Consider the following 13,121-nt stretch of genomic DNA (forward strand, 5'->3'; position numbering starts at 1 on the left):
AAAACTTCTATGTCTGCAACATAGTTTTCAAGTAAGCACATGCTGCTTCTTTCAGAGAAGAGTACCTTACATCCCTTTTCTCAGCCATACCAAAAATGAAGAGAACCCCTATCACTGACTCAACTACTCCTCACTCTTCAAATAGCCTGTTATTCATAGGGCAAGCTCAAGGCTAGGCACCCAACACTCTTCAAAACACTTAATAGTAAAAACTATAAAAGGATGCCTAAATCTTTCTTGAACTTGGTCACTTTTTGAAACTCTATTTCAATCCATGAAGAAAATAAGACAATACAGATTACTATGATAGTGAATATATAATAAATGCTTTGCTCAACATTATAACAAGCATTAACTACAAGAGGCTCAAATTTCCCCAATGTATACATTGAAAAAGAGAGTATTATTTCATTTGTATACATTTATTTGTTAATTTTTCTTTTTATTGGATTTTTAAATTTAAATCTCAAATGTTATTCCGTTTCCTGGTTTCCTGTCAATAAGCCCCTATCCCCAACCTTCCCCATCTTCTAAAAGGGTATTCCCCTCCCCATCCACCTTCCCTTCATACCAAAGCCCTGACATTCCATGACAATGGGGTTCCAGCCTTGGCAGGACCAAGGGCTTCTCCTTCCACTGGGGCCAACAAGGTTATCCTCTGCTACATATGAAGGTGGAGACATGGGTCATTATATGCACAGTCTTTGGATGGTGGTTTAGTCCCTGGGAGCTCTGGTTGGTTGCCACTGTTGTACTTATGGGGTTTCAAGCCCCTTCAGCTCTTTCAATCCTTTTTCTAATTATTCCAAAAGGTATCCAATGGGGGTCTTGTTCTCAGTTCAGTGGTTTGCTGATAGCATTAGCCTATGTTTCGGACATGATCTGGCTGTCTCTCTCAGGAGAGATCTATATCCGGTTCCTGTCAGCATTACTTTCTTAGCTTCATCAATCTTATCTAGTTTTGGTGGCTGTATGTATATGGGATAGACTCTGAACGGCCATTTGTTCAGTCTCTGCTCCAAACACTGCCTCCATATCCCCCTACTAAGACTATCTTTGTTACCCTTTTAAGAAGGAATGAAGCATCTGCACTTTGGTCATCCTTCTTGAGCTTCCTATGGTCTGTGGATTGTAATTTGGGTAATTTGAGCTTTTAGGCTAATATCCATTTATCAGTGGGTGCATAACATGTGTGTTTTTCTGTGATTGGCTTAGCTTACTCAGGATGATATTTTCCAGTTCCATCCAGTTGCCTATGAATTTGATGAAATCATTGTTTTCGATAGCTGAGTAGTACTCCATTGTGTAGATGTATCAAATTTTCTGTACCCATTCCTCTGCTAAAGGACATCTGGGTTCCTCACATCTTCTGGATATTATAAATAAGGCTGTTAAAAAATAGTGGAGCATGTGTCTTTGTTGCACTTTGGAGGATCTTTTGGGTACGTGCCCAGAAGAGGTATGGCTGGGTCCTCAGGTAGTGCAATGTCCAATTTCCTGAAGAACTGCCAAACAGCTTTCCTGACTGGTTGTACTAATTTGTATCCCACCAACAATGGAGGAGTGTTCCTCTTTCTCCACATCCTTGCCAGCATCTGTTGTCCCCTGAGTTTTTTTATCTTAGCCATTCTGACTGGTAAGAGAATGTTGTTTTGATTGGCATTTCCCTGATGACTAAGACTTTTCAGCATTTCTTTAGGTACTTCTCAGCCATTCGATATTCCTCAGCTGTGAATTCTTTGTTTAGCACTGAACCCCATTTTGTAATAGGGGTATTTGGCTCTCTGGAGTCTAACTTCTTGAGTTCTTCGTATATTTTGGATATTAGCCCTCTATCAGTTGTAGGATTGGTAAAGATCTTTTCCCAATCTGTTGGTTGCCGTTTTGTCCTATTGAACCATCCCTACTTGATCACGATGAATGATCACTTTGATGTGTACTTGGATTCAGTTGGAGAGAATATTATTGAGTATTTTTGTATCAATATTCATAAGGGAAAATGGTCTGAAGTTTTCTTTTTTGTTGGGTCTTTGTGCAGTTTAGGTATAAACATAATTGTGGCTTCATAGGAGGAATTGGGTAGTGTTCCATCTGTTTCTATTTTGTGGAATATATTGGACAGTACTGGTATGAGGTCTTCTATGAAGGTCTGACAGAATTCTTCACTACACCAAACTGATCCTGGGCTCCTATTGGTTGGAATACTTTTAATAACTGCTTCAATTTCTTAGGAGTTATGGATTTTTTTACATGCTTTATCTGTTCCTGATTTAACTTTGTTACCTGGTATTTGTCTAGAATATTGTCCATTTCCTCAAGATTTTCCAGGTTTGTTGAACATAGGCTTTTGTAGTAGGATCTGATGATATCTTGCATTTCCACAGAGTTCTTATGTCTCCCTTTTCATTTCTGATTTTGTTAATTTGGACACACTCTCTGTGTCCTCTGATTATTCTGGCTAAGGGTTTATCTATCTTGACTTTCTCAAAGAACCAGCTCCTGGTTTTGTTGAATAATTGTATAGTCCTTTTGGTTTCTACTTGGTTGATTTCACCTGAGTTTGATTATTTCCTGCTTTCTACTCCTCATGAGTGTATTTGCTTTTTTGTTTTAGAGCTTTGAGGTGTGCTGTCAAGCTGCTAATGTATGCTCTCTCCTGTTTCTTTTTGGAGGCACTCAGAACTATGAGTTTTCCTCTTAGCATGCCTTCATTGTATTTCCTAAGTTTGAGGATATTGTGCCTTCATTTTCATTAAATTCTAAAAAGTCTTAATTTCTTTCTTTATTTCTTCCTTTTCCAAGTTATCATTGAGTAGAGCGTTGTTCAACTTCCATGTATATGTGGGCTTTCTGTTGTTTTTGTTGTTATTGAAGACCAGCCTCAGTCCATGGTGATCTGATAGGATGCATAGGATTATTTCAATCTTCCAGTACATGTTGAGGCCTGTTTTGTGACTGATTATATGGTCAATTTTGGAGGAGGAGCGATGAGGTACAGAGAAGAAGGTATAATCTTTTCTTTTAGGATGAATTGTTCTATAAATATCTGTTAAGTCCATTTGGTTCATAACTTCTGTTAGTTTTTATATGTCTCTATATAATTTCTGTTTCAATTATCTGTCCATTGATGAGAGTGGGGTGTTGAAATCTCCTACTATTATAGTGTGAGGAGCAATGTGTGCTTTGACCTTTATTAAGGTTACTTTTATGAATGTAGTTGTTCTTGTATTTAGAGCACAGACATTTAAGATTGAGAGTTCATCTTGGTTAATTTTCCCTTTGGTGAATATGAAATGTCCTTTCTTATCTTTTTTGATTACTTTTGGTTGAAAGTCAATTTTATTCAATATTACAATGGCTACTCCAGCTTGTTTCTTAGGTCCATTTGCTTGGAAAGTTGTTTTCCAGCCTGCTACTCTCAGGTAGTTTCTTTCTTTGTCTCTGGGGTATGTTTCCTGTATGTAGCAAAGTGCTGGGTTCTCTTTACTTATCCAGTCTGTTAATCTATGTCTTTTTTATTGGGGAATTGAGTCCATTGATATTAAGAGATATTAAGGAATAGTGATTGTTGCTTCCAGGTATGTTTGTTGTTAGAGGTGGAATTATGTTTATGTGTCTCTCTTCTTTTGGTGTCATTTCAAGGAGATAATTTTCTTGCTTTTCCTATGGTGCAGTTTCCCTCCTCGTGTTGGAGTTTTCCATGTATTATTCTTTGTATGGATGGATATGTAGAAAGATATGGTGTAAATTTGGTTTTGTCATGGAATGTCTTGGTTTCTTCATCTATGTTAATTGAGAGTTTTGCTGGATATAGTAGCCTGGGCTGTCAATTGCATTCTCTTATGGTCTGTATGACATTTGCCCAGGATCTTCTGGCTTTCATAGCCTCTGGTGAGAAAGCTGGTGTAATTCTGATAGATCTGTCTTTATATGTCACTTTAACTTTTCCCTTACTGCTTTTAAAATTCTTTCTTTGTTTTGTGCAATTGATGTTTTCACTATTATGTGACAGGGGAATTTCTTTTCTGGTCCACTCTATTTGGAGTTTTGTAGGCTTCTTTTATGTTTATGGGCATATCTTTTTTTAGGTTAGGGAAGTTTTCTTTTATAATTTTGTTGTAGATATTTCCTGGCCCTTTAAGTTGGGAGTCTTCACTCTCTTCTATACCTATTATCCTTAGGTTTGATCTTCTCACTGTGTCCTGGAGTTTCTGGAAGTTTTGTGCTAGGGGCTTTTTGAATTTTACATTATCTTTTATGGTTGTGTAGATGTTTTCTATGGTATCTTCTGCCCCTGAGATGTATTCTGTTGATGATAATCTATGACTCCTGATGTCTTCCCTAGGTTTTCTATCTCCAGGGTTGTCTCCCTTTGTGCTTTCTTTATTGTTTCTATTTCCCTTTTGAAATCCTGGAGGGTTTTGTCCATTTCTTTTACCTGTTTGAATGTGTTTTCCTGTAATTCTTTAAGGGATTCGTTAAGGGATTCTTTTGTTTCCTATTGAAGGGCTTCTATTTGTTTACTTGTGTTGTCCTGCATTTCTTTAATGGAGTTATGTATGTCCTTCTTAAAGTCCTCCATCATTATTATACAATGTGATTTTAAATCCAAATCTTGCATTCCAGGATTTTGTTTGGATATCCGTATTTGCTTTGTTGGGAGAACTGAGCTCTGATGATGCCAAGTAGTATTGGTTTCTATTGCTTAGGTTCCTGCTCGTGCTTCTAGGCATCACGTTGTTCCTAGTGTTGGCTTGCCTTGCTGACTCTGAAAGTGGCTTGGCCCTCCTATAGGCCTGTGTGTCAGCACTCCTGTAAACCTGTTTTCTTTCAGCCAGATATGGGAACAGAAAGTTCTGCTCTCAGGTGTGTAGGTACTCCTGGTGTCTGACTCTTGGTGCAGATAGAAACAGGAAGGGTCCTGTACCTTACTGCTCCTACGTCCCTGTATCCAGGGGCACAGATGGCACTAGGAGATTTCCTCTTGGGTCAGGAATGGGGGCAGAAATTATTTGTCTCCTCTGGGTTCTCAGGAGTGTCCACACTTTTGAGTGTCTAGTTCTTTCCCCCACAGGATTTGGGTTCAGGATGCTATGTGACTGGTTTAGTTCAGTTCGAAGTGCAGGCTGGACCCAACAAGTTCCTGCCACTGACTGCTCCTATATTCCTGTATCCAGAGTCACTATGTATTTTCCTCTTGGGCCAGGAATGTGGACAGAAGTGGGCAGAAGTGGGTAGAAGTAGTGGTCTGTCCTGAGGTCTCAGGATTGTCTGCACCTCTGGGTGTTCGTCTCTCTCCACAACAGGGTTTGAGTACAAGGAGCTCTTCATTTGTACTCTTGATCTAAGAGTCCTTATTCTTTGCACTTTTTTTCCACCATAATAGAGAAAATATATATGTAAATATTTATATATGTATATATTTGCATAAACCCTATAAAATGATAATTTAGAGAGGTTGTACCATGAAGTTGATGTATACATTATCTATGTGCGGGGATTTTAAGTAAACAAGAATGCTGAAAATGAAGGTAAAAGAATCAATATAAGTTCTCCAATCCTGTCCTCAGAATTCAAAATAACATTACCTTTTCATATTATGGCAAACTGTCAATTAATAGTTATAGAGTAATACAGATCTCACAATAATATTACCCTATATGGCAATAGCACTTGTGGAACTTCTTACCAGCCTTATGCTTTAATATTCATATCTTAACTATGAAACTCAGAAGTTTATAATATTTGTAAACTAAGATGATATAAGCAGTACTCTAAGGATTTTTTTAAGTTTCATTTTTGAACTAGTGGATTTATGACATATATACCTCCCAAAAAAGGCCATGGAATAGAATAGATTATTCATATCTTACAACTTATAGTTAACCTAAATTAGCATCATAAATCCTGTTAACTGTGAGCACATTATTTTAACAAGCCATCCCAATAATCTTGGTACATGATTAAGTTTAAGTGGTAGTATATTCGATTATTCATCCCAAAAGTTCATGAGATACTTATATTAACTAGTGTATACTTCACAACTACAATATATATTACAATGGGTATAGCAAGAGACATTTAAGCTAAAGACATTATCTTTAGTCTATCTATACACACACACACACATCTATTCATTTATCAATTTAAGGAAGCCATGATTACAGGTTTAATCTAGTATATCTTAGCTCTTACGTGATAAAATCTAGAAGTGAGGCATGCTGTGAATGGAGTTGTATCACCCTTTCAACGTTATCCACTGGTAAGGACTGGTTTGAGTTAATTCCAGGTGGCAGTTTTCCACTCAAGTGAAGTATCACATCATAAATTGTCTTATTATATTTGGAAAAGTCATACTGTCTGGAAAATTTCTTGGGTGGTGAGGATGATGAATAGAATTGTATTTTCTGCACATCCCTATGTGTAAAAAGGAATAAATGAACAACAGTCTCAAAAATATGATCAATAACTAAAATGAATCATTTTAAGGTAGACAGCAAAAATGCAATTCTAAAATGCAATTCATGTGGCTACTATTTGCAAGCACAAATTAAATTTTTAAATATTCCTAAAGACATTACACTCTTTTCACATATATCACTAATGCTGCAATTGAGGTGCTTAAGGAGTGGATTGCAATCAGACTGGGTTTGAGAAAAGACATTAAGGATTGATTCCTTATCTCACTGTATGCTAATATGGCAAGTAACTTAAACTCAAGGGGTACAATCATGAATTGTATAATCTAAATACTTATTATATTTTTCCACATAAATTTAAAATTTAAATATATATAATACATCATCTGATTCATCACATTTTCTACCCCTCATTTAGATGGCACTTTCCAACATGGCTGCTTCCTTCTACAAACTAACCCTACCTTCATTGATAAGGGTTTAAAGATGTATGCTAAGACTGTGTTTTTATTTCAGCCAGTGGGATTAAAGGTGTGTCACTGCAGCTGGATCAACCAGACCTAGAAGGTCTTTGGATGTGATCCCTTGCCAAACAACCATGTTGCTGGATTAAAATTTCTCTACAATGGTTGCATAAGAAAAGGAGAAAAAAATCGGTCATGGTTAAATTAAAGAAGAAAAAGGAAACAGGGTGTAATGAAACAAAAAACATCAAAAGATGAAGGAGGCCTGGGTAATGGGTACAAAAGCATCATAGGTAAGATTAAAGAACACTGTAGACATGTAAAGGTCACAATGAAATATTATTGTATAGAATCAATGGCTCCCTAACAAGTTAATTTAAAGCAAACCTATTTTAGTGAAGAAGTACATATGAATCACAGAATTTATAATTGCATCCATTTTGGCCTCAACATTGCCCTAATGATTCATCAGTTTACATAAATTCTGTTTGATTGAAAAATGATTAAAATAAGCACACTATACTTTAGAAAATGGAAAATAAAAATTATAAAACATATAAATGTCACCTTCTTATTGTCTCAGGAATAGAAAGAGAATGGGGCCCTTCTGGCCAGCCAAAGAGACTGAACCATGTCTGAGTTGCATTCACAACCTTCTGAAAATAGTCAAAAGCCTTTGATCCTTCTTCGGGTGCAAAGAACTGTTGATTCTTTTCTTCATTCTCCAGATATTTAGCACATAATCTTTCAGTAATACTTTCATCTGAGTCCAAATGATCATGTGAAATTTCCATCCCTAGAGTACACATTTGTTATACAATCTTATTTGAACACAGAGTATTCCTCTAGTTAGCTCTACTTGTAATCAGTAAAATAAAACATTGTCAACAAATATTTCCAATCCCTTTAAAATATTTTATGTCTACTGTATTTTAAAATAATGATATCACTTGCAAATGTGTAAAATTATTTAATATGCATTTATTAAGTATAGAAAAAGTGATGGTTTATACTTCTCAGGAAATATTCACAAATATTATTCAAAATATGACTCTTTACTTTTGTTTACATAATAAAAACTTATTTTCATTTCTTTACCATTGCTTATTATGTAATTAGACGTTAGCTAAAAGAATTCCAGAAACAAAATATCTACTACGTATTCAAATATCTTTTTGAGTAATACAAGTAAATATAACAAAATATTTTGTGTTATGGAAACTTTAAAGAGTATAAATTATATTTTGCTAAAAAGTATTTTTTGTAAAATCACAAAATTACAGACTCACACTATTGAAGTTGCATTTGCCCACTAATAAAAATTAATTTTAAGCATGTGACACAGATCTATATAAGGAATATTTGAAGCTAATCTCAAATAATATCAAACACCCATATTTACATATGCTTACTACTTGGTAAGAAAGCCAACCTGGAATCCAAATAAAACATATTCATAAGTTGCATACAGGAGGTACTTATAGTGTTATAAAAGAGTTATAGGGGATCAACAGGATATTTAACATTTTAGTTAAATGCAAAGAAAACAACTATTGTCAGGTTTTTGCACTCAGTTAATTAATTACTGGAAGTATGAGATGCAAATTTTAGAATATATATTACTGAGGCACTAAGAATACTATAAATGTAGAGAATTTTTATTGATATTCATTTAATACTTACCCAAAGCAGGTGAAACACCAAGACTTTGATAAACTCATGTAATTTTTAATGAATTTATTGTTTGAAATAACTGTTTTTATATTAAGAAGATTATATCATTGACTAGATTTGATAAGCACATTATACATTTTCACATACCAACAAATAGGTTCCCACATGTAATTTCAGAATCATTAAACCTGGGCAGAAAAGATCCCCTTTTCATTAATTGTGTAGAAAATGATTTGGAATCCCTGTGTGAAACCATAGGAATGAGGAAACTGCCTCTATGCTTTGTAATATTTCCTTCTTTATCTACAAATGACAAAAAAAGTAGAGCATAGTTAGCCAAAGAAATATTTGTATACTTAATATCATAGTATTTCATAATTCACATAAAATAGTAAAAGAAAGTCTAAATACCAATTTTATTATCATATGAGTTGACAAATTAAAATAGCACAAATGGTGGTATGGTTCTCTAAATCCAATGGAAATTATTTGATAAGACAATTGTCAAATCCTTAGAAAATGAACAATATTAACTTTAGCACAAAAATATGTAAAATATTTTAAATGTTCCTATATCAAATAACTGGAATTATCACATAAAAGACATAGAAGGGTTGCTAATACAAATACCTATTCCTAGTTGAAACTCAAACATGAAATCACTTCTTGTTCATGATTTGATACCACTTTGGAGATCTTTAACCCTATTCAAGTTTGGACTGCTATATACTTTTAAGGTTTCGATTCACAGTATGTATTTAACTAACTTAATATAAAGAACAACAATATCAACCAACCAAACCCCTCAGTGCTCCCAAGTACTAAACCACCATCCAAAGAGTACATACACATGGAGTGACGTATGGCTCAAGTGGCAATGCCCCACAGTAGGGGAATGCTAGGGTAGTGAGGTAGGAAGGGACGGTGGGTGGGAGAGCACCCTCATAAAAGCAGGGGTAGGGGGGTGGGATAGGGGGTTTTAGGACAGGGAACTGGGAATGTAAATAAATAAAATAACCAATAAAATATTAAAGCAATATATTACAATTGGTTGTAATATGTCATATATACAAATACATATATATGCACACGCATATAAATGTATATCTATCTAAATATACATATATATGCATATTCTATCATAAAAGTATAAACTTCTACAGTTTAAAACTGAAATTAGGATGGACAGATGGTTCAAAGGTTAAGAGCTGCTCTTGAAGGTGTTCTAAGTTCAATTCCCAGCAACTACATGGTAGCTCATGACCATCTGGTGCTCTCTTCTGGCCTGTAGGCATACATCCATGCAAACCACTGTATATATAATAAATATTTTTTTAAAAAAATGAAGTCAGAGGTTTAGCAGAAGTACTGATTAGTCCCTAAACTCTGGGTTTCTTTCATACAAAGTATCTAAAAAAAATTTTATCTGAACATAAGAAATCACAAATCCTAAGATTGCAGTGAGCATTACTTTAAAAGCAGCTTCAAATAACAACAGCCTGCGACACACCAAATTTTCTCCTAGTTTTAGAGCAAAACCATTCTTAATTTGTCATAGAAAATTTACTTAATAGCTCTAACGTGCTCTTGGAATCTTAGTTTCTATTTGTCTCTGTCTCTCTCCTCCCTATTACCTCTCTGTCTCACCGCCTCTCTGTATTGCTCCCACTACAGGTCTATAATACCAATTGGACTAGCCTATAAGTTTCTTAAAAACTCAATTTTGTGATAGTGAGAATATACTTCTCGAATACAACACATTTTTAATGGTAATATGCAGATAAAATATTTTCTTGGAGTTTTAGAATTTAAATCACCAATTATATAATATAGGAAAATGCCTTTTTTATCTATCATGTACTATGAGACATTCCAGACAAATGACTGTAAAGAGAAATTAGTTCCTTTTTCAAAGATATTATAAATGTCAGGAAAAAAATGCAGATATGAAGCCTGAGAAGTCAAAATTATGCATGGGGTATGTCAGGAGAATGGCAATTATGAGTGTAGTGAAAATAAATGAAAATCCCAACCACACAAAAGGCAGGGCTCTTCCTTGGTATATAGCTATATAGTGTCTAATGGAAACACATTTTGAATCATCAAATAGATATTAAAAAAGAACCATCCAGAGAATAGAGTAACTCATGGGAGCTGATTATGACTTAAACAATGAAGATAAAAACGTCCAAAAGTGAGAATGAAGCCACTATCTGAGCTATGAGATAAGAGACCTTGTTGGTTTCATTTTATCAGTAATGATATTTTATGTAAAGATTTTATTTTTAAGTAGTTTTATAGATAACGAGTTTTATTTGTGGTATTTTTACATATGCAAAAAATTTATTTTTATCCTATTTGTCCCCCATTATCTTCTTTTTCCCCCTCTTTGTTGATCCCCTTTATCTCAGTTAGCTCCCTTTACACTTTCATGCTTTTGGTTTCTGTTTCTTTGGGTTTTTCCAGCCACAGGATTTGATTAGAATTGCTAAGAAGACCCTATGTTCCTCCTCCAACAATCACTAACTGCCTATAGATTAAAGTGTAGGAGTTTGGCCTCATTAGCAACCATTGGAAAGTTCTACAACCATTGAGATAGCCTTGAATTTACAACTTTATTGCCTTACCCTCCTAGTTCAAGTTTTATGGTTAAATACCACTATATTCAAAGCATAGAAAGATATATTTGTATTTGTGAGGGAGTGTGTCTGGGCTACTGTGTATGGATGCTTGGAGAGGGCTGAAGTCAACATTGGAACTGTGAGAAGTATATTTATAGAAAGTTATGAGCTATTAACAGAACTTGGGACCTCTGTGAAACAGCACATGCCTGTAATTGCTAAACTATGTCTTCACTATCATTGTGGAAAGTTTCTATACATAGATATTAAAATGAAATGTCAATTTATAAATGTCATTTTCATCAGAATATGAAGCATGTTTTATGAATGGGAAGGAAACTGCAAGAGGCAGAGTATACATCAAAATTTTGCTTTGACATCATGAAAACATGATCCTATCATGAATTAGGCAGCAACAGCAAAGAATTGAAAGGATTTGAAAGATATTTGGAGGTTAAATAATAAAAATAAACAGACTGAACTTGTAGTGTGAGAGAGAAAAATCTCATTAAGGATGTTTTTCGGGTTTCTGGATTGGACATTAGATGGAATTTAGACACATCTGCAGAAATGTGGAATCCAGAAAAATGAGAATATTTAAGAACGGTGAGTTTTATTCTTGTCCTGCAATTTTTGTTGTGCCTTAGGAAATCCAATGAAAAGTATCACCTAGGTATTTGAATTATGAATTCCTGAATTTTTGTTGAAGGTTGAAGACAAAGTATATGAATTAAAAGAAAATGGACTTTTGATTTACACATGAAATTAAAAAGTACAGACAGTGGAGAAATTTTTCACTAATTATGTTAGAAGGAACATTTTGAGTGACTAAAGCAGACCCAGAGATATACACCACTAAGAAAGCTTGAAAACGGAAAGGGAAATGGTGGCTAATCAACAGTCTTAGTGGTGTTCAACAGTGAAGCACTGCTTCCTGCTGACTTCAAACATTTCTTTCTTAGCTGGAAGAAATGTATTTTAATCACTTATTGTTCTTTGTAAATCGTCCTCCTACTCTACATTTTTATCTTCAATGTTTAAGTCATAATAAGCTCCCAAGAGTTACTCTATTCTCTGGATGGTTCCTTTTTAATATCCGTTTAATGATTCAAAAACTGTTTTTGTTTAACTGGTAAATTTAGAAAGAATACTTTGAAATGGGTGACCTGACATGGCTATGTTTCTTTGGAATTTTCCTGAGAAAACATAATTTCCATTTTACTTCTTGAAATCTTCCTGATAATTCAACTGTATCAGGTAAGAAGTTAGAGGCAAAAATTGCTTGGAAAGTGTACCAAAGGATATGTAGTATGGACCATGAGTAGTAGTACGTAAATGAAATACTTAAGCCACAAGACAATACTGGCTTCTGGTCATGAGACTGAAGTAAAAGAAAAAAAATATTGATTCTGATACATGCATAATTTTTGGAACTTTGGTGTAGTGTTATTGAGTGACACTATGTTGCTGTTGTTTCTTTATTTTTCTGAGAGGTCATAGTCTCTGAAGAGACTGAAGACTACCAAGTATCCTTCATAAGTTTGATTACAGTTGAAGAGGCAAGTGGATAATATGATTAAAATTTAAAAAAGGCTAACTTTGAACTAAAATGTATGGACTTGATAGAACAGTTACTCTTCTACCCCTCCTATTACACTACTAAGCATTTGCAATATTATACTCAACAATGCTGTTTATTATTTGACAAGGTTGACACAAATATCCCTATAATTTCTGTGACTGCAAAGATCCAGGAGCAATAAATATTTTAATTATCTTACACATAAAACTCAATCCTTAATTTGTGCATTTTCATATATGACATCAAATTTATGAAATAAATGGCATTGCCAAATTCTACTATTAATAACAAACATAGGTCTTGGCAACAATAAATGTGTAATAAATATATATTAAAGTAATTATTTCCAGGTGCTAACTGC

The 13,121-nt window shown here is 34.5% G+C and overlaps 1 protein-coding gene across 2 annotated transcripts in view; it reads right to left on the reverse strand.

Moving 5' to 3' along the window:
• Cfap47 (cilia and flagella associated protein 47) overlaps positions 1–13,121 on the reverse strand; it is a 355,085-nt gene that overhangs the window by 211,174 nt on the left and 130,790 nt on the right. For both annotated transcript variants that reach the window (XM_063280369.1, XM_063280368.1), the window contains exons 28-30: positions 8,705–8,860; positions 7,451–7,679; positions 6,196–6,417 (exon numbers count right to left, since the gene is read on the reverse strand). In XM_063280369.1, the coding sequence (XP_063136439.1) occupies positions 6,196–6,417; positions 7,451–7,679; positions 8,705–8,860 (607 nt within the window). The remainder of the gene's footprint in view (positions 1–6,195; positions 6,418–7,450; positions 7,680–8,704; positions 8,861–13,121) is intronic.

The sequence above is a fragment of the Rattus norvegicus genome, chromosome X (genome assembly GCF_036323735.1).
Source record: "Rattus norvegicus strain BN/NHsdMcwi chromosome X, GRCr8, whole genome shotgun sequence".
NCBI classification, from domain to species: Eukaryota; Metazoa; Chordata; class Mammalia; order Rodentia; family Muridae; genus Rattus; species Rattus norvegicus.